We start from the raw sequence: 26249 nt of genomic DNA, 5'->3' as shown, positions 1-26249 counted from the left end.
AGTGTGAATCAAGATGGACGCTCGAAGAGAGGAACGAACAAGTAATTTTTAATTAGGGTTTGAAGCTCCAAGGAGAGAGGTGTGTTTTTCGTCTCAACAATGATGATGCTTGCTGGTTATATAAAAAAAAAATCGCGATTTAAAGGGATCCGCGTGGGATTCAATCTTCATGGCCGATTTTCGTAGAGCCATTTCGTCTCCAAGATCCATGTTTGTGAATAAAATAAAAATCTACGACTAGATATGTTGAGAAGGGGGTGAATTACGATACTTGTGTTTGTTTTATGTAATTTTCCGCTTACAGTTGGTTAACTTTACCGGATCTTTTTTTGTGTAATGCAAGTTCTTTATTCATTTTTAATTTATTCTACAGTTGTTAAGAACTTGTCCACGTATTTGGTTTTAGGCTTTTTTAGCTAGGGTGCATTTAACAATAATCAAGACGGAACGAATCTACTCTGGATTACAATATATATAATTTTGATTTGAGGGAAATGTGATTCATGTTAAATTGCTCTCTTATCATAATAATGTAGGCAGAATTAAGTCAGAATGTATATATACACCAACCAGAGTGGAGTATATTAACAGATGATGCACATATATTACAGAAACGTACGTCGTCTCCTTTTTTTTTTTTTTTCCTTTTGATGAAGAAGATTACAGAAATGTTACACTCATTCATTACACGCTGCGACGTATTTTTGCTATGTCATCGAGGACATATAGATTGCGAGTTTTTGGAACAAGGGCCTAGTTTGGCCTGATACAACAATTAATGTAGGTCAAGATCCTCTTCTTCTTCTGCATGGTAAGTAAATCAGTAAGGTAAGAGAGACTAATACTCTACACATGTATATATACATAATCTTATGACAGTGAGACAATATGCTACCTCTAATTAGTACATTTCATACATAGATATATAAATATAAATATATGTTCCATCTACGAAGATGGATCAATTGAGAATAGTAATAGATGAGATCATTATGCTTCATCTAGCAAGGTGATTTCGGGTGCTCTACAAACTAGAAGTGAGGTTTTCATCTTTGCTTGAAAATAGTAGCTATGAACTAAAATTACATACACTCCATTCATAGCTGCCCCTATATGAGTTGGAGGCTCCATGCAAAACAAACTCATGCTGACTCTCACTACACATCCAAGATAATGAAGATCTAGTGATTTGAATCCACAACACCAATGAAAATAGATTGATATGTTAACTAAATAGTATGTGAATGCCGCCGAATATTTCAGCTTAGCAAAATATAGTGAAACTGCGGTTCTCGTTTTTTTTTTTTTGTACCTGTGTTTACTTTATTATAATTCATATTTTGAGAATATAGTAAAACTATATAATTGTATAACACTGACCATAAAAACGATCCTATACAGAGAGATGCAATTCAACTCAGAATATATAGACTGCGCTGTATAGTTCTTCTATTGACAGTTGATTTATGTTGTAGAGAAGTAATATGAATAATCCTTCCCAAGGAGATGGAGTTGCAATATACCAGGGTCATGTCTATGGGTTGAGAAAGAAATGGAACAAATTTTTGAATGGACGTACGCATGCAGAAACACAAAACAAAGCAACAAGGCAAACATAAATCATTTCATGAATTGTTATACCACCTTGTGATGATCCATGCGCGTTGACTAAGGGGAAAAGGATCATCACAAGGGGTATATGAACCAAAAAAACTATAGAAGAGTAATTAGTGGAGAGAGAGAGAGAGAAAGAAAGAAAGAGAGAGATGGGAATTACCATGACAGGGTCATCGTCTTGAGTTTCGTGGCGATGGTGAAGTTGCTGGTGGTTGCGACGAGCACTTGCCATGAGTTCTTGTTGGCTTCCCAAACTAGAATGTCTCACACCAGCTTTGTTCTGCTTCCTGTTAGCGCGAGCTTTGGAGAAGACAACCGAGTAGTTTGTTTCGTCATTTGGCCCGTTTTGGTCCCATCCTCCGAACTGTGGAACTGGAGTCCATCCAGCATTCTGTACCAGCCATTATCAAGCTTGTTAGATATATAAACATATACATAGTTTTCTCAGGGAAACAAACATCTATAAAAAAACACACAAAAAAAAAACATGTTGAGATTTCATCGGTTAATTTTCCCCATTCTATATAAAACGCGCATTAACCGATGAAAGCTCAACATACATATCTCGATGGTAACTCATGAAGACATCATAAACATCAACAAAATATGAGGATAGAAGAAAAGAAACAAGATGAAGAGAAAACAATTAGAGAGCATGCCTCCCTCTTATCCATAAATAGATATTGCTTGGTTTAGAAGAAAGAGGTTCTTAAACATTGATGAATACGTTCATGATGAGGGAGGACGATTTCTCTTTGAAACCCCCCCCCCCCCCCCCCCCCCCCCCCCCATTTTTTTTTTCCTTTATACGTAAAACGGTTGGGATTCACGATTGTATAGGAGCAGATTTAGATTGTTTCTAAATTTGGGGGATCTCAAGCAATGGTGTTCCTTAGTATCCGGGGGATTTTTAAATACTAACTTAATTTGCTTGCATGCATCCTTCTGGAAAAGGCTGTTAGGTCATGATTTATGAAGACATCTAACAATTAGTAGAAATTAAGTTGTTGAGGTTTACAACTTTGCATGTTCTTTGTAGTGTATTTCATCATACTATTATCATGAATTCATCTATTTATTTACACGCAAGAACCTATTACAGAGCCAGAGTGAGCTTCTACTTAAAAAAAACATCAGATAGTAACTTCCTTAATTATGAGCAATCTCCATTTGTCAGGCGTCGGTAAAGATCCAAGTAACCCGATTGTTCTGGTCTGATGAACCTGCATAGACAAAAATGGAAACAGAATGTTTTGTCAAGGGGTCATAAGGATGTTAGTATCCGGGGCGAGAGCACTAAAATCCCGGGGGTCATAAGGAGTTAGTACCCGTGCCGAAACAAGAAGTCAATAATGACGAGGGAACAGTTCGCCTTGAAAAAACTAGTCTCCCGAATCACATTAGCAACTTGTGCTACTGGAATCAACTTGAAGCTCTCAACTTCTCCATCTGCAATGTAATTTGGACAACAACGCTATGAAAGAGCACACCTCTCAGAAGCAGCAATTCAGGATTACTCATGCGTTACTAGTGATTGCCTAACCTTGATTTTGGGGAACAAAATCTTCAGGGAGTTTCAAATCATAACAAAACAGGACATCACGTTTGAAACAGTAATGGTCGATATCCATGTAGGAAACAGCACCAACTGCTATTGCCCTTTCATAAAACATAAAAATGCAAGATGTTGGAAAACATCAAGAGAGCTATACATACTACTTTTGTTAGTTAAAAACTGAGGAGAATGTCTTCTTACCTATCAGCAATGACTTTGGCAATTCCAGCTTCCTCTTCGCATTCCTTTACTACATTCTCCCCGCAGCTAATCCCGTGAGGCTATAAGGTTCCCAGCGGATGATGAAACAAAATGTGCATTTCGATTCCCTCAAATGAGAATGTGCACCATGATGAATGCTTTCTTTCATCAACAGATAAAGTATAAGACTAGGAGAAAATCTTACCAATCCTCCAGCAACTAGGTGATCAAGCATTCCTGGATAAGTGGATTTTGCCAGACTTCTCTTACCTATCCATAGAGATTTTTTTCCATCTCTTTCTACATATCCATTCATGTGAACTCCGTAACCCTATACCAGATAACAAGAGAGCCATGTGAATAAAATAACACGTATAGGGCAGAGTTTATAGCATCACTCGCGTAAGGAATGCATCAAAAGTGGTGTTCATGGTTACAAGCTGAAACAATTCGGTGCAGTATGTATGATTTTTTTTTACCTTTAATCCGAAATAAGGAGCAGCTGCACGCTCTAGCGAAAAAAAGACCGGGGCATTAAACGATGATTTCACAGGATACAGCTGGTGAGAAGGAAACAAAATATCAAACAAAATGAAAGACAACTAGAAGTTATGAAATCAAACATTGACCCCAAACCTCATTTCGTATTCCTGGAATGATTCCTTTGTCAGCCAAGATTTTGATCACATCTGCAACTGCTCTAGTTCTATCTTCAGGCTTTTGAAACATGGGATTAAGCGTTACATAGTCACCAACACGGTCAGGGCAAGAACCATTTTGTGCAAATGTAAAGATATCATGAAACTCCCTCAAGTACTCGGTAAAAAATCTGTTCAATGTACAGAGAGACAAACCATTTGAGAGCATTCAAGATTCTGCCAAACAAAACTAATAGAAAAGTTCCAATTTTGAAAGCCTCAATTTGATGAGAATCACAGAAGCAGCAGAGACAATAGCTTATAATAGGTTGAGCAAGTATGTATAGTTTACCCTCTATGAATATAACCAACGATTTGTTCCTCTATAACAAATGGAATGAACTCAGCTAACTTTTCCTGCAAATATATAAAAATTGAAACTTTATAAAGCTAACATTTTTGGTTCTGTTTCAGCTTTATAATTCACTACAAAACACCACAAGAATCAATCTTTCAATTCAGTGGGACTTACGGAGCCACGATTGCAGCGATCGACCTTCTGGAGAAACCCGGTGAGATCGGATGAACGGTGAGGCGCATACTCCGCCAGACCGGTCTCGATTACGTCGTCCCACGAGAAGGATGAGCTTATCGGAGATGATGATAAAGCGCGGGAAATACGCAGCGGAGGAGACATAGAAATAGAACTCGAACGCCACCGTAGAGTGGGTAGTAAAACGTGGCGTGCTAGCGCGTGGGATGAGAGTAAGGAAGTGAGAGTAAGACCAAGCGAGCAAAACCCAGATGCCATTTTCCAATGGAGATTGAGACACAAATGCTTAATGCTGTGTCTTGTTAGAGGGATGCGAGTGTTGTTATAGATACGAATGAGTTTAGTCACCACTCACCAGGTCGGTACTTTTTACATTGCCAATGTGAGAAGTTTGGTTTCACTGGTCTCGTGACTCTGGGTCTTGTTTATAGAATCAACAAAATTCCCTTGTTTATATATGGTTTACTTTGATGATTATTTTATTTTTACTTTTTTTTTATAGAATATTTTATTTTTACTGCTGCGGTAAAATTGGTACTACTAGTCCAGTATTACTATTATCTACGGTTATTAACTATTATTTTTTTTTAAATTATGAAAGTTTACAAAGAAAACAGAAAAAATGTCATTTGATACATAAACTTTAAATTTTAAGCCAAAAACCATAAACTTTGTGAAATGCCATTTAATACAGCAATTTCTATTGACTAGTCATTTAAAACACCAAATATCATTGACCAAACCAAAATACACATGTTATTAAATGAGATAACTGAACAACTAACAACCGTTTAATGGCATGTTGTTTTTTGCTTATCAACAGTATTTGGTGTTTTGAACGGATAATCAAAAAGACTTGATGTATTAAATGACCTCCTACAAATTTCGTAGTTTTTTCGGACCTAAATTTTAAAGTTGATGTATTTAATTGCATTTTATCAAATGAGTAGTCTAATTTTTTTAGTATTCGACTAATAATGACTAATTGTTGAATGAGTTAATTGAACATCCAAAATCAAAGTTATCAAATACTCTTCAAAAAGTTAAATTAAAAATATAGTAAATATTATATTTTAATACATCAACTTTTACATTTAGCCCAAAAAAACCATTAACTTTGTGGGAGACCATTTAATACATCAAATTTTGTTGACTAGCCGTTTAAAACATCAAATGTCGTTGATGAAGCCAAAAACAATATGCTTTTAAACGACAAAGTAACGACAGTCAGTTGCTCAATTATCTCATTTAATGACATGTGTATTTTGGTTTAGTCAATGATATTTGGTGTTTTCAATGACCAGTCAACAGAACCTGATGTATTAAATGACCTCCTAGGAAATTCATGATTTTTTGGCATAAATTTGAAAGTTCATGTATTAAATGACATTTTTTCCAAAAAAAAATTAAAAAACAGTTTAGGGTGTTATTGGTTTGAGAGTTAAATAGAATTTTAATGATTTTAAAAGTTATGTAAAATATGTTGTTATTCAATCAAGACTTTTTAAAACTCAAATAAAATTTGGTGTTATTAGTTGTGGATTTATAAAAAGTTATCTAAAATTTTGATAAATCTAGTGTTATTGGATTAAGAGTTTTATAAAGTCATTAGAATTTTTATATTATTCATTTAAAACAAAAGAATCTTTGATTGTTAATGAATTCAAATATTATGTTATTGGTTTAGGATTATATATCATTTACTTCATAACAAAAGTCGTGAAAACACTTTCATCAAATAGAGAAATTGTGAATCAAAAAGTCCATGACTTTTTGTTGTTCTTTTGTTGAAAATGAATACGGGTCTTATGGGGTAGCTGAGAGGAGTTTGGGAGGCGGCGAAGAAGAGCCACCGTGGTGAGGACATGCCGTCTTTTCGAAGAAGAGGCCATTGAATAGGGTAATTTGTGATTCTCCTAACACTGGGATGTAATTTTCTGGATTTGAGAAGAGGTTTTGGCTGTTCTATCTCTCTCTCCAAAAGTTCATCATATAGAAACAGATTTGACGAACAAGAGTCAAGAGATTAAAGACACATTTAACCCTTTTGAAGATTCCTTACCATGTGAAATCCAAAACCAATGATTTTGTCATTGAATAAGATATATGACTTTAGCATTGGGGTTCTGGAGATTTTAACCTACAATCATGTCCTCTTACGAGTCTCTCTCTCTTTCTCTTTATATTTTTTTATCTCTTTTTTGACAAAAGTGTTGAATAAATAAGAGAATATTGTGTAATATTTTTTGAGAAAGTTTGAAAGATTTTATGAAAGATTTTACAAGATAAGTAAAAACAAATCAGCAATATTTTAAAGAAATTTCTAAACAATCTCTAAAAATCTGTTATTTTTATAATTCTATAATTTTATTTAAAATCATTAAAATTCTCTTTAAATCCCAAACCAATACTCTTAAGAAATTTGGAATTTATATGATTGACTAATTCTATAGTTCCTTTTTTTTACTGCATATAGTTGACCGGTTCTATAATTTACATAAGGTTTTCAGTTTTTTGGTTCATTGTCGTCACAACAAAAAACTACGACAAAATAAATTTTAGTTATAGAAGAGTTGTGTTGTGAATCTTGTGATAGTTGATCTAAACGTAATTGTCAGCAAACATGACTTGTGCCAACGAGATCACGTGCTCATCATACAAAGTAAAAAATTCGCTACTACCAAAAGAATATACTAAAATATTCGAACGGAGTTTATTTCATTGATTCCATTATTAGTTTCCCTTAATAAAATACTAGGAGTAATAACTAATAACATAATTTTTAAAAGATTTAATTGAAAAAAAACAACATAGAAATGTGTTTAAACAAGGATCTATTGTGGATTTAGGATGTAAAAACTTGGTTAATGAATATATGATATTAGAGCCAATAAAGAAAAAAAAGATTCTTAAGAGATTAGAGATTTGCAAGTTATAGGTTTGTACTCTGTGAAAATTAATCGTTTGTTTAATTAAATCCGTAGAGATGCGACAAACACACAAAAGTCAAACATGAAACAATGTTTTTTTGTTTGTTTTATAACACATGTTCATGTTCAATAATCAATAGTAGTATAAGGTAGAAATAAAAGAAAAAGATTATTTTGGAAAGTAACTGAGTGAGGCAGATTGAGAGTAAAAATATAACTCCACTGTGGTGTTAAATGTGAATCATCCGCTGATTTTCACATTAGAGTGAACAAAAAAAAAGCCAAAGAGAGTCGAGTCTCTCTCTCTCTTATACACACTACTCAGAAAGAAGAGCGAGAAAGGAGGAGACTTTTTTGACTCTTCTCCTTCTTCTCCATTTCTCTCTGTCACTTTGTTTGCTTCCTCCGATTCACTCCAATTTGATCATCTCTTTCTCTGCGTCTAAGGTCTCTCTCTCTTTCTCTCAGGTTTTTGTTTTCCCCCTAACTAATTTAAAAGCATCTGTCTTTTTGGTTCTTGTCATTTCACCTGATTTCGGTTGCTAGGGTTTACTTATCCTGCTCTTCAGATTTTAGGGTTCTTAATCTCGTTGCATTTTTTTTGTTCTCGATCGTTTGTTTTGTCTGTTTCCCCCTTTGTCATCAAATCTGATTGTCTTTAATTCCTAAATTTGGAATTTTTAAGAGATTAATTGATTAAAGTTTTAAGCTTTCTTGATTGGGGTGGGGAATGGCATGTTTCCGTTGTGAGTCTCATTTTTAGTTGTTGATGGAATTCAAATCTCAGGATTCCTCAAGAGTTGATTGTAAATGGGAAATTGTTGTGCGAGCCCTGGTCCAGAAGATGCTGGGAGTAAACATGGGAAACCAAAGACCAAAAGCAATCCCTTTTACAGCGACGCATACACTACAAATGGATCTGGAGCTGGTTTCAAGCTCTGTGTTTTGAAAGATCCAACTGGACATGACATATCTCTCATGTATGATCTGGGGCGTGAGGTTGGTCGCGGGGAGTTTGGTATTACATACTTGTGCACTGATATCAAAACTGGCGAGAAGTATGCGTGCAAGTCTATATCAAAGAAGAAGCTTAGAACAGCTGTGGATATAGAGGATGTTAGGAGGGAAGTTCAGATAATGAAGCATATGCCTAGGCACCCGAATATTGTGTCACTGAAGGATTCCTTTGAGGATGATGATGCTGTTCATATAGTGATGGAGTTGTGTGAAGGAGGTGAACTGTTTGATCGGATTGTTGCAAGAGGTCATTATACTGAACGAGCTGCTGCTGCAGTAATGAAGACTATTCTTGAAGTTGTTCAGGTTTGTAGCTTTACTCTCTTTTCGTTTAGACTCTAGTTATGTTGCCTCTACTGTAATTATATTGCATGGTTCCTTGTTTGTCTTTACGCAGAGGCTTATTTTTTTCCTTATTTGTCTTTATGCTAGTTAGGGTTGTCAACTGTTATCCTAGCTTCTACCTTTATGATTTGAACACCTTTTGTTATTGCAGATATGCCATAAGCATGGAGTGATGCATCGTGATCTAAAACCGGAAAACTTTCTCTTTGCAAATAAGAAAGAGACATCAGCCCTTAAAGCCATAGATTTTGGATTATCAGTCTTTTTCAAGCCTGGTATAGATGATACAATGTCCATTACATATCTCAGATCAACAGATAATTATGTTCTGTTTACTCTACTTGATTTTTTTCGAATTTGTTACAGGTGAGGGATTCAACGAGATTGTTGGAAGTCCTTATTACATGGCACCAGAGGTACTTAGGCGAAATTATGGACCTGAGGTTGATATCTGGAGTGCTGGAGTTATCCTTTATATCCTTCTCTGTGGTGTCCCACCATTTTGGGCCGGTTTGTTATGATCAATCTTATTCTCTTAAGCTTTTAATTTGTTCTTCAACTGTAGATCTTTTGTACGGATATGCAACTGTTGGGATTTAGTTTCCATGATTAGAAAGATTTACTGCCGAACGTCCAGTTTCCTCTGTGAATGATTCATGTTCATGGATTCACTATTTGCCTCTTTTGAATTTTATTTGCTACCTTCTTCCACTTTTTGAGTTTCTTTTCTTGATGTTGGATTTGTTTCTTCTTTTCTTTTGTAAAGAGACTGAGCAAGGGGTGGCTCAGGCGATCATTAGGTCAGTCATCGACTTCAAGAGAGATCCATGGCCAAGAGTTTCTGAGACCGCCAAAGACCTTGTGAGAAAGATGCTCGAACCTGACCCCAAAAAACGGCTTTCTGCTGCACAAGTTCTCGGTATATATACTATTTGGCTCTGTTTCTGATATCTATTACTTATGGAATGAATATGCCGTGACACTACTTTTTACAGAACATTCTTGGATTCAAAATGCAAAGAAGGCTCCAAACGTTTCACTCGGTGAGACAGTGAAAGCAAGGCTCAAACAATTTTCTGTTATGAACAAGCTCAAGAAAAGAGCTCTACGGGTAGTGATTTCTGTTCAGCATTGCCGCTACTTGGTGACCTTATTTCTGTCGGATTCGGAAGAAATAATGTGAAACTATTTTTCACTGTCTTTCAGGTGATCGCCGAACACTTATCAGTGGAGGAAGTAGCTGGCATAAAGGAAGCATTTGAGATGATGGACAGTAAAAAGGCGGGTAAGATAAACCTCGAGGAGCTTAAATATGGACTTCATAAACTCGGACAACAGCAGATACCTGATACTGAGCTGCAGATTCTGATGGAAGCTGTAAGAAAAAAATATTCAAAAACTTTGAAGTTTGTGTTCCTATTACTTTTATTGCCTTCACCAAACAGACGATATTTGAGAGCTTTTTTTGGTGGGCAGGCTGATGTAGATGGTGATGGAACTTTAAACTATGGCGAGTTTGTAGCTGTCTCTGTGCATCTTAAGAAGATGGCGAACGACGAACACTTGCACAAGGCTTTTAGCTTTTTTGACCAGAACCAGAGCGATTACATAGAGATTGAGGAGCTGCGTGGGGCTTTAAATGATGAGGTTGACACTAGCAGTGAGGAAGTTATTGCAGCCATCATGCAAGATGTTGACACAGACAAGGTAACCCCCAAAAATATGAATATAACCAAGTATATTTTTCTTTTGAATATAATTTTACATTATTTCAAAAGAAAAAAATAGTGCATGGCTCTAGCTAGCTTTTGAGAGTGAGTTGTTGCCTAAGTTTGGTACTGGTTTGAGGTTGAGGCCTATTATTGGCAGGGAGATTTTTGGGATATCTTGGACAAAACCTCAAATTTATTTTTGGTTATAGTTTACGGTTTCTATAATTTGCCTTGCTTGATTTGTGTTTGATTCTTTACTGTGTAACCTGGTTCATTGTGAAATAGATAAGATTGATCTTATCAGAATTCTTAGAATTGTACATCCTTAGTTCCAAGTCGTAAATGATAATATAATGGCTAAAAATGGGTCTGGAGATAGATAGCAGTTTGTAAGTCTTATCTTGATGCTTTGACCGGTGCTTCTTGGTGATTAGGATGGGCGGATAAGCTATGAAGAGTTCGCGGCAATGATGAAAGCTGGAACAGACTGGAGGAAAGCTTCGAGACAGTACTCCCGGGAAAGATTCAACAGTTTGAGCCTCAAATTAATGAGAGAAGGTTCATTGCAATTAGAAGGCGAGAACTGAGAAAGGTTCATGTTTCTTCTGTATCTCTTAAAGAAGTAAAAAGAAAAAAAGCACAATTCTTTGAAAATTGTTATCTTTTTTAATCTTTTTTTTTTCTTCACAATAATTGTAGATCAGTGTTTCAAATGTTTTAGTTACTTGAATAGCCAGCCATGTACGATATGAAGTTGTTCTTAAATTTCTTTGACTATTATTTTTCATATTGTCTGAATACCTATTTGTTGTTGGCAAACCATACGTGTACAAAACTACAAATCCCTCGTTTTGTTTACTTCTTTGCCGACAATGGAAGCCTATTGGTTAAACGTTCTTGTCACCAACTTCAATAATGGACAGAAGCTAAAACATTAATAATTGTTTGATCAGTTACAATGTCTTTAAGTTTTTTTTTTTAAAGCTGCTTACGTTTCTAAAATTCTCATTTCATATATATCACTAACAACAAATAAAAGGAAAAGTATCTTATTTCATGGAACCAACAGTAATGTACGTTGACAATTCCAAATACTTTATCTAATCTCGGATTGTATCCAATGGCTTACATGCTTTCTCAGAAGTTTACGAAACCTTTCTCCTTCAGGGACTCTACGGTCTCCTTGATGCTAACCTTCAAGGGTATGTAGTCTATGCCAAGGCTCTTTATTTTCTCCTTGGACACTTGATACGTCGGCATGTACGGATTCTCGTCTACACACCTGTGCATATAAGAGACAAAACCGCATTAGAAACCAGACACGGCCAGGACTGAACCGGTTAATATATTTAGAGATGTTTTACTCCCTGAATGTTTTACCTTTCAGGGAGTGGGACATTTGGGTAAAGCTCATGCAGAATGCTAGCAATGTCGGAGTAGTGAGCGACTCTCTCGACCATACAGTAACGTCCGTTAGCTGAAGGGACCTCAAATGCTTGTATGTGCGCATTGGCTACGTCTTTAACATATACCCATCCGAAACTCACGTTGGGGAAAGTCTTTGCACCTGCTTATTATATAAAGACATGAACTCGAAACTGGTTCTCTAACATTTAATAAAAAGGTGGTCAGAGCAAGTGTTGTGCTTACCATTTATTAAGTTGAGTATAACAGCCGCACTCGTGTTCAGAGTTGGCTGTAAGAGAGGACCGATCACCATTGCCGGGTTAATAGTAACAATGTCTAAGCCTTTCTCTTTAGCGAGTTTCCAAGCACTATCTTCGGCCAAGGTCTTGGATAGAACATACCACATCTAACTCCAGTATTAAAAGCAGAAACATTTTAGTTTGAATTAAAGAGCTAGCCTAACGTTAATTACAGGACAAGGAAGTGACAACTAGTCGATAGTACGTAGATGACAAGAAAATAAAGTTTCATCATAATCTGAGTGAGTATGAGTCATGGCTCAACAGACCGTAGAGGCCTCACAATGCTCAGGATCAGAGAACCAAGTTTCATCGACAGTTACATCAGGCGTGCATGGTTTTCCGTTGTAATTAACAGCTGCCATGGAGGAGGTCACAACAACCCTTTTAACGGAGGATGCTTTGGCGCACGAATTCAAAACGTTAAGTGTCCCCTTGACCGCAGGATCAATAAGTTCAATCGGAAATGATGATACAAAAGTTAAAGATCCAAACTAATCTACAAATTAAAACAAGCAAGTTTGAGGAGAAGATAAGAACCTGTGGGTCTTTGACATCATGATAACAAGGGGAAGCAGTGTGGAAAACTCCTTGGCAGCCATCAATAGCAGAGTCGAATGATCCCTCAACCAAAAGATCTGCTTTGAACAAGTGGAGTCTCTCCTTTGCACCTTCCAATGAGACTAAGTGTTGCGTCTTCTTCGGATCACCTACAGATGTGAATCAACAAACTATTACAACTAGGATTTGTGCATGCAGATAGATAAGAAAATATTCTAGGATCATTCTTGGTGATTAATTGGTATAAAAAGCATCAATTTTTAAGATTGTAGCTTTGATCAAACAAGAGAGAAACGAAAATATGTGAGAGAGATAAGATAAGAGAAGTGAAGAGAAGAGAAGAAGAGAGGGTACAGAACTGGGGTCTCGGACGGAAGCCTTAACGGTGTAGCCACGGCTGAGGAGGAACTTGACAAGCCACGAGGCGATGTAACCAGAGGCTCCTGTAACACACACCACTTTACCTTCACCACTGTTCGCCATAGTTCTAAAACCACGGATTTGTGTGCTGTTTGTCTCCTTTTGTTGTTTCTCTGTAACAGGAGAGGAGCAAATGAGTGACCAGTGTGTCTTGTCGTAGCTAACTTTTATCTCGTGCCTCGTGTATGAAATATTAAAAATAGGATATGTATAGATTTATATTCGATAGATTATTTTTAAAAATATATATATATATATATTCAATAAATTAATTTTTTTTTAAAATCTCATGTAAATATATAGTTGTATATACAGAAGTGTATATATATTTATAAATAGATGATACGACTCTTGTGTTATTTTTTACTGTATTGCAAAATCCCTACTATATTAATTGGGAATTACACAACATTAACACTAGAAGAATAGTTGTATATAGTTACGAAATTTAGCTACAAAATAAATAGTAGCAAATATTTACTACTGTGACAAAATGTTACTTAATTTGGTTGTATAATTTTAGTAGCTAATTCGTCTGTGTTTGTAGCAATTTAATAACAAATAGAGACGACATATAATTGTAGCAGATTTACTACTATTTAGTTACAAAAATGTTCGTAGCCTCTGTTGTCGTAACTGTTTGTGAGGAAAAGTTTGTTTAAAAACCAACATTATTTGCCACGAATCATTTGTAACAAGTGTTACAACTTGCGTCACTTTGTACGTAGCGAATAGTAGCAACAAGTTGTATATAGCATTATAGCGACAGATGAGACAGTAGCAATTTTAGTGGGTACAAGGTCCAATTAAGTAGTGAGTAATGGTGAGGAAGAGATATTGGTTTCCGACAGATGATAATGTAGCAACAGTAATGTATTGTCATATCAGAGCAAGTTGTAGAGAAAGCTCACCATTCATTTATAAATATCACCGTTTATGACTCTAGTATATATACATTGCTTTGCTACTTCTTTACGATCACACAAGGTCTCTTTCAAAAATTCTTCTGCCTCATATATTTGTTTCGAGTATATAAACTTTCGTATAAAAAATTTCCTTCAAGTTTTTTCTTTCGTTATTTTTTCACAAATGTCATCCTCATATAATAATATTGAAGTTCAACGAGGATGGATGTATAGGCGTATAAATCCATATCTGCTGAAAGTATCTGTAGAATATGAAGCTGGATTGGAGCAATTCATGAATTTTGCTAGTCAGCAGCTATATGAGGGAGGGGAGAATCTGGTGTTCATGCTGTGTTTGTCGTAATGGGGAACTTTTGCCCACAAACATTGTGCATAGACATTTATTTAACAGAGGATTTCAACCTAACTACTATGTTTGGACTGTTTATAGAGAAACATTTGAGCCTCAATATCAATATCAATATCAAGAGGGTGATGAAAATTTTGATAACAATACATATCAAACAACTCAACCTGAATGGAATTCTAATGCATACATGGGAATGTAGCTCTCCAGGAGAAATGTTTATGCCACAAACAAGGTAAGTTGTCTTATTATGAATTCACAGTTTTTTACCTTGACAGTTTTCCTAAATTATGGTTAACAAAAAAATAGAGATAAGGTATTCATTTGTATATGAGACTTTAAATATAATTACCATGCATAGAGATAAGGTTTGTACATTTTTACCACATGCAAATTATAATGCAACATTTATTCACAACCATATGTTCGAACAAAAAAAAAAAAGTGGGCCTCGGTTATTAGTGGATAGTTAATTTTAAATATATTATTATTTGTTTTAGTGGAATGAGTTGTCATGTTTGGGAAGTCCCTAACTCTGAGGCTGCAGATTTTTACAACCGTTTAAACATGGCAAGTGAACCTCTTTATGATAATTGTGTTAAAGGTTTGTCAAATTTTTCTTGGCTGCCGATGTGATGCACATTAAAACGGACCGTAATCTAGCTGAAACTTGTGTTGATGATGTTTCACATTTGATTTATAAGATTTTACCTAAAGGTAATGTTACATCCAAAAGCTATTATGAAACAGAGAAGCTGATGCGTACATTGAGTATGCCTTACCATAGGATTGATGTCTGTATAAATAATTGCATGATTTATTGGGGTAACCCTGATAAAAATTTAATCATCTGCAAATTTTGTGAGCATCCAAGGTACAAACCAAAAAAGACATCTAGAAAGGATTCCTCTACAACAAAACGTATTCCATAAAAGAGGATGTTCTATCTCCCAGTAGCAGCAGATAGATTAAAAAGATTGTATTTATCAGAGAGAACAACATCGCATATGAGTTGGCATGCAAAACATACATGCCATGATGGGAAGATGGAACATCCGTCCGATGGTAAGGCGTGGAAAATGTTTACGTAAGACTTTGTACAGATGGGTTTAACCTATTTGGATCATCTAGTGGTAATTATTCGTCGTGGCCTATTATTCTAACTCCATATAATCTCCCGCCAGATATGTGCATGAAAAGAGAATATCTATTTCTTAGTATTTTAGTCCCTGGGCGAAACCATCCAAAACGAAGTTTGGATATATTTTTACGACCGTTGATTGAAGAATTGCAGGAACTATGGGTATATGGTGTTCAAGCGTTTGATGTTTCAACTAAGCAGAATTTTAATCTAAAAGCAGTGTTAATGTGGACGATAAGTGATTTTCCAGCATTGGGGATGTTATCAGGATGGACAACCCATGGAAGATTATCTTGTCCGTATTGTATGGAGGACACATATGCTTTTCAGTTAAAACATGGTTGGAAATCAAGTTGGTTTGATTGTCACCAAAGATTTTTGCCAAGAGATCATGCTTATAGACAAAACATAAGATCTTTTAGAAAGAATAAGGTGGTCATGAAGTCAGCACCATATAATCGCTCGGGAGAAGTAATCTTACATCATCAGTTGGAGGATATTTATGGATTGAAGAAAACAGTTGAATGTGGAGGCAATTGTCATGTAAACGCAGAGATTGAAGGATATGGCGAGACGCATCAGTGGCATAAGTTTAGTATTTTCTGGAAGCTGCCTTATTGGAAGACACATCTTCTCCGTCATAACCTTGATGTTATGCATATTGAGAATTTTTTTTTGATAACGTTATTAACACGTTGCTAAATATCGCAGGCAAAACAAAAGATTCTGTGAATTCACGGAAAGATCTTGTTCTGTATTGTGATAGAAAACCTCTACATCTAACATCTTTTGGGAAAGCTCCAGTTCCTATATTCCGGTTGTCAGCAAACGCAAAGCGAATGTTTCTAAAATGGCTGAAGGATGTAGTAAAGTTTCCTGATGGGTATGTATCTAACATAGGACGATGCATAAGCCTTGAGCAAGGGTGTAAAATATATGGTTTGAAAAGTCATGACTGCCACATGATTATGCAACGGTTATTTCCATTTGTTTTCTGTGAACTATTGCCTTCTGAAGTCCATGAAGCAATATTAGGTAAGGATTTATATATCTCTATTAGTCTTCTATATTTATATATATACAATGTCATATACTATTTAACTTGTTTCACTTCTAAATGTAGATGTGGGGATTTTTTTCCGCGATCTTTGCTCAAGAAGTATGAATATAAGTGACATTGATCGTCTCGAAAAAAATATTGCTCAGACTCTTTGCAACCTCGAGAAGATATTTCCACCTTCATTTTTGATGTTATGGAACATTTAACTGTTCACTTACCTTCAGAAACTGAGCTCGGTGGACTAGTGCAGTTTCGATGGATGTATCCTTTTAAAAGATTCATGTTTCACCTCAAGAAGAAAGCGAATAACAAATCTAGTGTTGAAGGTTCAATTGTTGAGCAGTTTATAAATGAAGAAATCACAAATTTCAGCTTGCACCACTTTGATTCTACAGATCATACTGAGTTGAACAGTACGCATAAGCGACATGCTAGTGGTTTTGCCCAGCAATATATATACTCTTATGAAGTGCCACATTTATTTAGACACGTTGGTGGTCCTAGTGGAAGACCATACTACGAGTGGTTAACTGATGATGATAACCACATCGCTCATATTTATATTCTGCTCAACTGTGAAGAACTTCAACAATTTGAAAGGTATTAAAGATCTCCATTCGATTGTTATTTTTGTTATTTAACAAATATGCAATTCACTTTTACTCTACGGCAAACATACAGATTATTTGATAATGAAGCAATAGAAAAGCATGAGGGGCTTACATATGAGATGTTAGCTACATTGAAAGAGAGAACCTATTCACAGTGGTTATACAATTTGGTAAGTCCTAAGACCAATTATTAGATGTGTAGTGGTCTGATCTTTGCTCAAAAAACGGTTCAATGTTTAACTTCAGATAATGGCTTCTATAGGTCCAAAGTGATTACACTAATACGTTGTACCCGTTGTGGTTACAAGAGCTTGTACGAGGGCCAATTCGTAAGTGCACCTGTTGGAATTCATATTTCTCGCGAGGATATAAGTTTCATACATTGAATCGTTCAATGAATAAAACAACAACTAACTACGGCATATGTGTGCGGGGGAGTTCTGAATACGACCAAACGTACTATGGTAAACTTCGACAAGTAATACAGATCTCCTGTCACGGAGCAGTCGGACTTAAAGTGACGTTATTTCATTGTGATTGGTTTGATACGACTATGGGGTCAGGGATTAGAATTCGTAAATCTGGTGTTGTTGAGGTTTGTGCATCTGGGGTATATGAGAAATACGATCCATTCATATTGACTACACAAGCAAATCAAGTAATTTTTTTGCCATACCCATGTGTTAAGCGCCAATTAAACGAATGGTTGGTAGTTTTGAAAGTATATCCAAGAGGAATACTTGACATTGTCATCGAACAACGAGCACCATTGCAAGGCGAAAACAATGACTTTCTGCATCCTACCTCAGTTGATGCAAGTAATGTAAGGTCCCTTGTTTTACCTGGAGTAGATCTTGAAGATATTCCTGATGATCCACCAGATGAAGATTCAGAAGATCACGATACCGATGTGGAGATGACAGAAGAATTAGAATATTTTAGTTATGAAGAAGATTAAAGACCAATTGATAAGAAGCGTTTTGTTATGTCCTTGTTTCATACTCGCGATATATTTTTCAACTAGTTGTTTCAGTGAACTTTGATTATAATGTGTCGCAAAATAATGATATCGGATGATGGTTGATCTTGGATTACAGTAATATGTTACAAAACAACCCATAATAAAACAGAAGATCGGTCTAGGCTGGGCATTCGGATAACCCGTTCGGGTTCGGGTATTACCCATTCGGGTTCGGGTAAACGGATTTAGAAAAATAGAACCCATTGGATATTTTTAGATAAATGGGTTTGGTTCGGTTTGGGTACTATCGGGTTCGGGTCGGTTTGGGTTACAAATTTTAGAACCCGATTAGTACCCGAACTACCGGATGCCCAAAAAAATATAATTAAATTTAAATAAATTTAGGTAAATTTTGACTTACATAACAAAATATTTTAGATATTTTGATTATTTTTGTTATTTAGGTATAAACTAAATAAAATATTGAAAATTATAATCATAATTTTTGGGTAATTGCATTATATTAATGATAAATATTATAAATATGTTTACACGTTCGGGCTTAATAGGTACCCAAACGGGTACCGGGTATTATCTGACCCTAACCCGAACCCACGGGTATTAGAAAATAGAACCCAATAAGGTTTTATAGGAATACCCGTACCCAACCCGAACCCGATTTTTCGAGTCGGGTTCCAGGTTGGATATTCGGGTACGGTTTTTATGTCGAGACCTAGGTCTAATGATTCATCAGCGAGCTAGCACCATTACATCTTCCTCTTCTTATTAGAACTAACCAGTCGAACAATGTGGTCATGCAAATTCGCGATGACGGATTCCAGATATTTGACCCTGTTCTTCAATCCGTTGACTTCTTCTTCTAAACGACTGCTTGGTTCCTCTGGATTGATTTCACCTTCACGCAAAACACGACCAGTTTTTGCTTCATCATCAGAGTCATTGCCATAAATGACATCGTAATGATCTGTATAAATCAGAAATAACATCAAGTAAGCAATAAGCTGCAATGCAAAACACATAACAAAGAAAAGTAGATACAAGGACTTATCCTCACCTGCATTTGCAACACAAAGGTTATATATATCTTTAACCTGGGATAAACTTTATAATTAGTGTGTAAAACATAGGTGAGTGCAGATATAAAACATAAACTCATATACACTATTACCTTTGTATTCGGTTCCCTAATTTCATTCCTAACATCTGATTCATTTTTGCCAAAGTGAGAGTAGTCATAGTCATCACTTTTATCAACCGTTTGAACTTGTGAGACATAGCTAGGAAACCAATTCCTTATATGAGGAGGTTCTGGAATGATTAAAGTGTCAAATACTGGAAAATGAGTTTCAAATGCAATATGCCACAATTAACATACAGTTCATGCTATCTACCTGAAAGTATGGAGAGGTCAAGACTCATATCGTAGATCTGCACAAAGAAACCAATTTAAAATATATATTTGACAGAAACCAATTTATAGCCGATACTTACATTTTTTTCTGCATTTTCCTTGCGATTAACCTCCTGAGACTCATCTACGTAATGAGAACACACACTTTAGCCTGTCAATTGATGCCAATAGATACTAGAGACTTCTATTTTATGTATACAAGTATCAAACAGACATACCTTGTTCAAGATTCTTCCGGTCCATCTGGAGGTAGAATTTTGGTTGCTAAAACAGGGCTATGAGAGATAGACTGGGCTAGAAGATGGAGTAAGCTGGGTTGGGTGATTACACGCACTAACAATTAACGTTGGAACCTATATAGATCTGAGAATATTTTGTTATTACATTAGAATTTCAGACTGAGTTTTGGAAATCTCGAAATATCTTGGCCGATGGGAAGCCAAGTTGAACTCAAACGACAGAGTATTGGGAAAAACATGTTAATAGGCCTTGGTGGTTACGACCAATAGGCCCAACAGTATCACAACTCTTGCTAAAAGTCTGAATCCATAGCAGGCCCTAAACCCTTAATTAACCCAAGATCAAGACACAACTATCCTCCAACATCTGTCTACTCGAATTCATTTCACACCAAGTGGGTGTGTAATTAAGTTCTTTGTAACAAAGTAAAATCAGTAATTAATTACTGATGGGTTTAACTTTGTTTAAAGTCTAGAAGACATCAAGTGTAATATAACCAGAGACTCTAGAGCTTCTCAATACAAGCTCTATCTCTCTTCTCCGATCCATTACATCCATCTCCTCTTATCTCTCTCCATATCAGAAGCAATTTTCTCAGACAACACATCTTCACGAGTAAGGTAGGGAACACTGGTAAAGAAAACAATGATGTTTTCATAAGTTTATTCTTTTCTTCTCAAGCGAGTGTTTTCTTCACATCCGTGTGTTTTGTTTTACATAAGTCGAAATTTTTTGACTTTGTTATATGAAAGTTGATATGGAATCTCCAGTTTATATTACTAACACATCTCTTTATTAATGATATCTCAACCTAGATGAATCCAAATGGATCGCAAGGTTCTGGTGGCTCTGCTGCTCCAGGTCGTGGATTTGGTGGTCGTCGTGGTGGTGTTGGTGGACGAGGTGATGGTCGAGGTGAAGGTCGTGGTGTTGTCTTTGGTGGTGGTCGTGGTAGTGGTCACGGTTTAGCAGTTGGTGGTGGTGGCGGTGAAGGTCGTGGTGCTGGCCGTGGTGGTGGCATGGGCGGTGGCTTTGGTTTCGGTGGCGGTGAAGGTCGAGGAAATGGCCGTGGTGGACGCGGCGGAGGGAGACTTCCAGGACAGGGTAGAGGTGGACACGGGGGAAGGGGAATGAACAATGTGCAAATGACCATTGTTGCCTTACTAGCACAAGAATCCAGAAGATTGATGCCAGTTCTTCATCTGGATAGAGTCAACGGTGCTATGTGGTATGTAGTACGATCCCTCTGTTTTATAGTTAAATGAAAATATGACTTGTTGAAATATGGAGTAGGTTTTTCTGGTTAGTGTAGCAAAAGTGGAATGGTTAGACATCAACAATTATGCCTTCCTATATTTTAGTAGTAGTAGCTTCATTGTGTTGTAAATTTATCAATGTCTTGTAGTAGTAGCTACAAGAGTTACATGACATATTAGTGACCTTGGTTACTCGTATGACTGGTACAATTGAGCAATGTGGTGGCTTTCTCGTTTCAGTCGAGATCTTGAAACACATCTTGTTTTCTTTATCGTTTCAGGTTTGGTCTTGATAACCCTCCTAGGCGAACCATCGTCCCTTCGATCCGTAGGCACTTCAATGGACCATGGTATAATATAAGTTCTGTTCCCAATGAGGCCCTGATGCAATGGTGGGGTGATTTCATAGTAAGTCATGATGTCAGACTTTAAAACTGATACTTCATATCCTTGATCGAAGTATATCCAATGGTAGACTCTTACTGAACTACTAATCCAAGTTTGATTCCTTTTGCAGCAAAGTTTCTATTGGGATGATGCACATGGCGGAGAAGTGTATCAATTGTGGTATCATGTTCTTGCTGGCCGCCTGAGGGACATGATATCCAAGGCAAAAGTTTCAGGTAATAAGCCTGAATGGATCAGTGGGGATATCTGGGAGTTGATGCAAGAGTACTGGGGCACTGACGCAGCTCGGAAGAAGAGCAAGATAGCGACATAAAATCGTTTAAGTTGTCGTGATGGGTTTGGTCCACATGCTCATACATCTGGTTCACGTTCGTACGACCAGCTCCGAGAGTTAATAGTAAGTAGTCTTACTATAAGTTATTTAAGTTTCTCGATTCAAGTCCAATGATAAAGATAAAGTGATTTTAACCATCACTTGATTTTGTAGCGTCGCAAAGAAGGGATTGAGCCATCCATGCGTCGAATTCTGAGGGAGACTCACCGCAAAGCTGATGGCACATATGTGGATGATAAGGCGAGGTCGATCGAAGAAGAGATTCAAAGACAAATTGATGTCCTCAGTCAAACATCAGATGGCGCCGCAGAAGGAGGTTCAAAGGGCACAACCTTGACTCGACTTGATGAAGATGAGCAGTTCTACAAGGTATAATCTTCTGGTTTTGTTGTCTGCAGTGTTTGATATTCCTTACGACGCATACATGCCATGATGGAGGTTAAACATATTTGAAAAGCTTAACAATCTTTAAGTAGTTTCGGTGAGAAAATATTTGGGATTACATTGGTGTTTATGTTGCAAGCCTTAACAAACTTTTTCTATGTAGGTCGTTCCTGCTCAGAATGGGAGGATCTTCGGTGTCGGGGGAAACAACTACATACGTGAGCGTGGAGAACGCTCAGCTGGTGCAGTGACAAGAATATCTCTTGAACGCCAAATGACATCTCTTCAAGAGCAACTGGCGACTATGGTTGAGTATATGAGGCAATATATGCCTGAAGGTTCAGCAAACACTTTCCCCTCCACACAGCCAACATATGCAACAGATGCGTCGGTGACCAGCCCAACTCACTGCCACAACATAGATAACGGAGATGCCAATCCGGAAGCTGCGACTGGTGGAGCGGAAATAGCTAATGAACTAGACGGTGCTCATGAGCAAGAAGACGATGACAACAATGAGCTTCTCGGCGGTGCCCTGTGGCCATGAATATGTTGTCTGCTGCTTTAATCCCTCTACCTATTTAAAACTCTGTATTTTGTCTGCTGCTTTAAAAAATAAAAACTCTGTTTGTTTTAAAACCCTGTTTCTTTGAACTAATGTTTAATCGGTGCTTTTGTAATCTAGTTTTGCAATTATATTTGCAGAAGAATTATGTTTGCCGCTACAATTCAAACTTGCCAGAGAAGGCAACGGTTTCAGATTAAGAATTTTTAATTTAGTCCAGAAAGTTTTTAGTCAATTTGCGTAGCAATTTGACACTATTACTAACACAGCATTCGTTAGTATTCGTAGCAATTTTGTTACCAACCTATTGTCACATTATGTAGATACAAATTACTATCACTATTGTAGATACTAGAACAATTTTCCTACAAATACCAGTGGCAAATTGAAGCAAGGCCATGAATCCGAATGTAATTGTAGCTAATTAGTTACAAGCATTGCATAACAAATGATAACAAGTTTCAGACAAAACCTGGGGTATCCAAATGTTATGGCTATTTGTAACTACTTGTTACGAATTTTTCCAACTCAATATATGGCAAATTGCGATAGATTTTTGTCACAAACAGTCGCTATTTACTACAAATTATCTTGTATCAAAATGGTAGCAAATTACCACAATTTGTGACGGATTGAAAATTTGCTACGACCAAATAATTAGTAACTTTTTTGTGGCAAATTAGTAACAAATATTTTTTTGCTACGAAAAATGAGTTATACCTACAATTAAAATTGTAACTATACACAACTATTCTTCTAGTGTAAGTGTAGTCCATATTATTACAAAATATAATACCATTATAAATTAACCTTAATTTATTTTGGTTTAAGGTATTAATGTCTAATCAGATTTATCATCAATTGTACTAATTATTCAAATAACCAAATAAGGATAACAATTATTTTTTTAACTCATTCATGATATTTTGGGTTATGGATAAACTCAAAATTCTCTTTTCATAAAAATCATTTGACATACCGTTATTAAAATTTTCTTTTTCATAAACAAACCATAATTATCATTTTCTAAAAAAATTTGGGTTTCTAACCATTATTAATCAAATTATATTTATTACACACCATTTCCTTACGAAAAAACCAAGATTTGTGTATTTTTATTTAAAAATGATTGAGAATTTGAATTTCAAGTTCGATCAGAAAATTACAATATTGGTAAATTCTGATATTCAAACGTACCTTGATATTTTTACAGAATATAATAAATATTTAACATATTAAAAAATGACCAAATATCCTCTAATTTATTTTAAAAATAAATATAGCTAACACATTTATAGTTACAACGAGTTAAATGTAATAAGTTATGATCTTTATAATCGACGACGGCTTAAATGTAAAATATTAAAATTATATGATGAGATTGATAAAAACTAATAAAAAATCAAAAAATATTTTAATCTATAAAAAATAGAGAATTTGATAGAAATACCCTTTTCGAGATACACTTTTTAAAAATACACCTTTTATTGGCCATTTTAATTTTTATCCTACTTTATTTTTAATTACTATATTTACCCTTATTTGAAAAATATTTTAGTCAACAAAATGAAAAACAAAATTTTCCGACATATTTTACCGCAAAAAAATTTCCGAAAATTTTTTCCGCATAAAAAACTTACAACCTTTTATAAGGTTTTTATAATGATTTAAACGATTAAAAAGTATTTATAAGACATTTATAAAGTTTTGATAAGTAGAAACCTTATAAAAATCTTGTAAAAACCTTATTAAAACCTTATAAAAAAACTTATAAAAACCTTATAACAAAACTTATAAAAAGCTTAAAACCTTATAACAAAACTTATAAAAAGCTTATAAGAACCTTAAAACCTTATAACAAAACTTAAAACCTTATAGAAACTTATAAAAACCTTAAAACCTTATAGCAAAACTTATAAAAAGCTTTGCAAATGCTTTATAAAAGCCTTATAACAATCTCATAAAAACCTTACTAAAATCTTATAAAAACCTTTGAAAAACTCTATAAACACTTTTACAAGGTTTTAATTTCAGATTTTTTGGAGGAAAAATCCATTTTTGTAATTTTGGAGGGAAAATATTTTGATTTTAGAAGAAATTTTTTTATTTTGGCAGGAAAATTTATCATTTTTTGGCGGGAGATTTTTTTCTATTTTGGTGGTTGTACATTCTTCTTGTCAGTCAAACAAAGGGTAATTTGGTCATTTTATACATAAATAGTGATACTTTTGAAAATGATCAACATAGATAGGTATTTTTGAAAAGTGATATAGGAAAAGAGGTTTTTTAAAAAATGCTCCTTAAAAATAGAAATAATTTTTGTATGTATAAAATAAATTTCAACTTGTGCTATTGCACGGGTACTCATTTAGTTTGGGTGTTATTATTCAAAACATGATAATTGTTGTTTTTATTGTAATTGATTAAAAAACAAAATTGATTATAACAAACAATTAAGGATATTAAACCAAAGAAATCTCTTTTGCATGTCAGATACTAGTTAGTACTCCTTTTGTTTCTCAAATAGTGTCATTTTGACACATTTCACATGAATTAATAAAATATACATACATGCTCTTATTTAATAAATGTTTAATAGGTTAATTTAATCATACATTATGGCTAAACCTTTGAAATCTAATGTAAAAAATGCATCCGGACGTATTAGGCTATATAAAAGCAAAACAAAGAACTTGTGGTGTTGTAAGGATAGGGAAGAAGAGAAAGATAGGAAAGCTATCATGAGTACTTCGGCAGGATCTGTGTTAAACTTTTCAGTGGAGCCGTTTCTGCCGGCAAATGAACCACGTTCTCTATTCCTCACGTTTTCCAATGGCTTTCCCCTCATGCGGTCACCATTAGAGATTTGAGCGTTTGGTCCTTTCTGTGAAGCTTCTAGTTTTTCTCTCAAATCTCTGATCCTCATTGAAAAAATATAATTATATCACGAAGGAAGAAAGATCATCTGGGAGAATAGGGATCTGATGATGGAAAGAGATCATGATGATGATGATGACACTTGTTATTTTTGGTTGATTAGTTCTCACTAATAGAGAAAAATGTTACATGTAATGTGTTTGCTAAACCGAATAAACAAACCAAATACATAACTAAACGGATAATTAAGGATATTGAACCTTCTTTTGCCTATCAAATACTAGTTAGTATTCCTCTTGTTTCACAAAGAGTGTCATTTTGACACATTTCACACAAATTAAGAAAACATTAACATATACATATATGCTCTTATTTAATAAATGTTTAGTGGGTTAATTTAGTCATAGATTAAAGGTAAAATTATGAAATCTAATGTAAGAAATGCATTGGAAA

The 26249-nt window shown here is 35.4% G+C and overlaps 7 protein-coding genes and 1 pseudogene across 18 annotated transcripts; 4 read left to right on the top strand and 4 right to left on the bottom strand.

The window, feature by feature from the left end:
- Positions 1-500: 500 nt before the first annotated feature.
- Positions 501-2425, bottom strand: LOC104706276 (uncharacterized). Its single transcript, XM_010422451.2, has 3 exons — positions 2277-2425; positions 1778-2008; positions 501-804 (listed from the first exon to the last, which is right to left on the bottom strand). Exons 1-3 carry the CDS (start codon positions 2289-2291, stop codon positions 754-756), a joined length of 297 nt encoding a protein of 98 aa, XP_010420753.1. The 5' UTR covers positions 2292-2425; the 3' UTR covers positions 501-753.
- Positions 2426-2586: 161 nt separating this feature from the next.
- On the bottom strand, positions 2587-4993 carry LOC104706275 (nudix hydrolase 20, chloroplastic-like). The gene is made up of 9 exons (XM_010422450.3): positions 4544-4993; positions 4364-4428; positions 4010-4202; positions 3853-3933; positions 3579-3704; positions 3374-3453; positions 3161-3276; positions 2946-3066; positions 2587-2840 (listed from the first exon to the last, which is right to left on the bottom strand). The coding sequence occupies exons 1-9, from the start codon at positions 4820-4822 to the stop codon at positions 2771-2773; spliced, it is 1131 nt and encodes a 376-aa protein (XP_010420752.1). The 5' UTR covers positions 4823-4993; the 3' UTR covers positions 2587-2770.
- A 2639-nt stretch (positions 4994-7632) lies between these two features.
- LOC104706274 (calcium-dependent protein kinase 8) lies at positions 7633-11387 on the top strand. Of its 2 annotated transcripts, none has more exons than XM_087462254.1 (9): positions 7633-7941; positions 8282-8817; positions 9008-9131; positions 9223-9366; positions 9623-9775; positions 9852-9967; positions 10063-10233; positions 10333-10563; positions 11003-11387. In XM_087462254.1, the coding sequence occupies exons 2-9, from the start codon at positions 8305-8307 to the stop codon at positions 11153-11155; spliced, it is 1605 nt and encodes a 534-aa protein (XP_087318380.1). In that variant the 5' UTR covers positions 7633-7941; positions 8282-8304; the 3' UTR covers positions 11156-11387. The 2 variants fall into 2 exon arrangements, with proteins under 2 accessions (XP_087318380.1, XP_087318381.1); XM_087462255.1 differs by having other exon boundaries at positions 7678-7962.
- A 174-nt stretch (positions 11388-11561) lies between these two features.
- Positions 11562-13482, bottom strand: LOC104706273 (phenylacetaldehyde reductase-like). Of its 8 annotated transcripts, none has more exons than XM_087462257.1 (6): positions 13195-13446; positions 12815-12984; positions 12544-12708; positions 12219-12381; positions 11949-12138; positions 11562-11850 (listed from the first exon to the last, which is right to left on the bottom strand). In XM_087462257.1, exons 1-6 carry the CDS (start codon positions 13316-13318, stop codon positions 11706-11708), a joined length of 957 nt encoding a protein of 318 aa, XP_087318383.1. In that variant the 5' UTR covers positions 13319-13446; the 3' UTR covers positions 11562-11705. The 8 variants fall into 8 exon arrangements, with proteins under 8 accessions (XP_087318383.1, XP_087318391.1, XP_087318384.1 ...); XM_087462265.1 differs by having other exon boundaries at positions 11949-12135; positions 12544-12734; positions 12814-12984; positions 13195-13445; XM_087462258.1 differs by having other exon boundaries at positions 11949-12135; positions 13195-13445.
- Positions 13483-14235: 753 nt separating this feature from the next.
- LOC109125847 (uncharacterized) lies at positions 14236-18433 on the top strand. The gene is made up of 4 exons (XM_087462256.1): positions 14236-16703; positions 16792-17328; positions 17410-17509; positions 17602-18433. Exons 2-4 carry the CDS (start codon positions 16922-16924, stop codon positions 18295-18297), a joined length of 1203 nt encoding a protein of 400 aa, XP_087318382.1. The 5' UTR covers positions 14236-16703; positions 16792-16921; the 3' UTR covers positions 18298-18433.
- LOC147939687 (uncharacterized) lies at positions 14524-17060 on the top strand (annotated as a pseudogene).
- Positions 18434-18802: 369 nt separating the features above from the next.
- Positions 18803-20184, bottom strand: LOC104706272 (uncharacterized). 4 transcript variants are annotated; one of them, XM_010422449.3, is made up of 6 exons: positions 19951-20184; positions 19813-19856; positions 19713-19749; positions 19490-19629; positions 19376-19412; positions 18803-19285 (listed from the first exon to the last, which is right to left on the bottom strand). In XM_010422449.3, the coding sequence occupies exons 1-6, from the start codon at positions 19973-19975 to the stop codon at positions 19068-19070; spliced, it is 501 nt and encodes a 166-aa protein (XP_010420751.2). In that variant the 5' UTR covers positions 19976-20184; the 3' UTR covers positions 18803-19067. The 4 variants fall into 4 exon arrangements, with proteins under 4 accessions (XP_010420751.2, XP_087318392.1, XP_087318393.1 ...); XM_087462268.1 differs by having other exon boundaries at positions 19150-19289; XM_087462266.1 differs by lacking the exon at positions 19376-19412 and having other exon boundaries at positions 18803-19289.
- Positions 20185-20782: 598 nt separating this feature from the next.
- On the top strand, positions 20783-23142 carry LOC104706271 (uncharacterized). The gene is made up of 5 exons (XM_010422448.3): positions 20783-21200; positions 21510-21636; positions 21746-22033; positions 22124-22339; positions 22518-23142. The coding sequence occupies exons 1-3, from the start codon at positions 20788-20790 to the stop codon at positions 21947-21949; spliced, it is 744 nt and encodes a 247-aa protein (XP_010420750.2). The 5' UTR covers positions 20783-20787; the 3' UTR covers positions 21950-22033; positions 22124-22339; positions 22518-23142.
- Positions 23143-26249: the final 3107 nt, after the last annotated feature.

Source organism: Camelina sativa, chromosome 8, assembly GCF_030686135.1.
Source record: "Camelina sativa cultivar CO46 ecotype springtype chromosome 8, ASM3068613v1".
In the NCBI taxonomy this organism is placed as follows: domain Eukaryota; kingdom Viridiplantae; phylum Streptophyta; class Magnoliopsida; order Brassicales; family Brassicaceae; genus Camelina; species Camelina sativa.
This window is presented reverse-complemented; position numbering and strand designations above follow the sequence as displayed.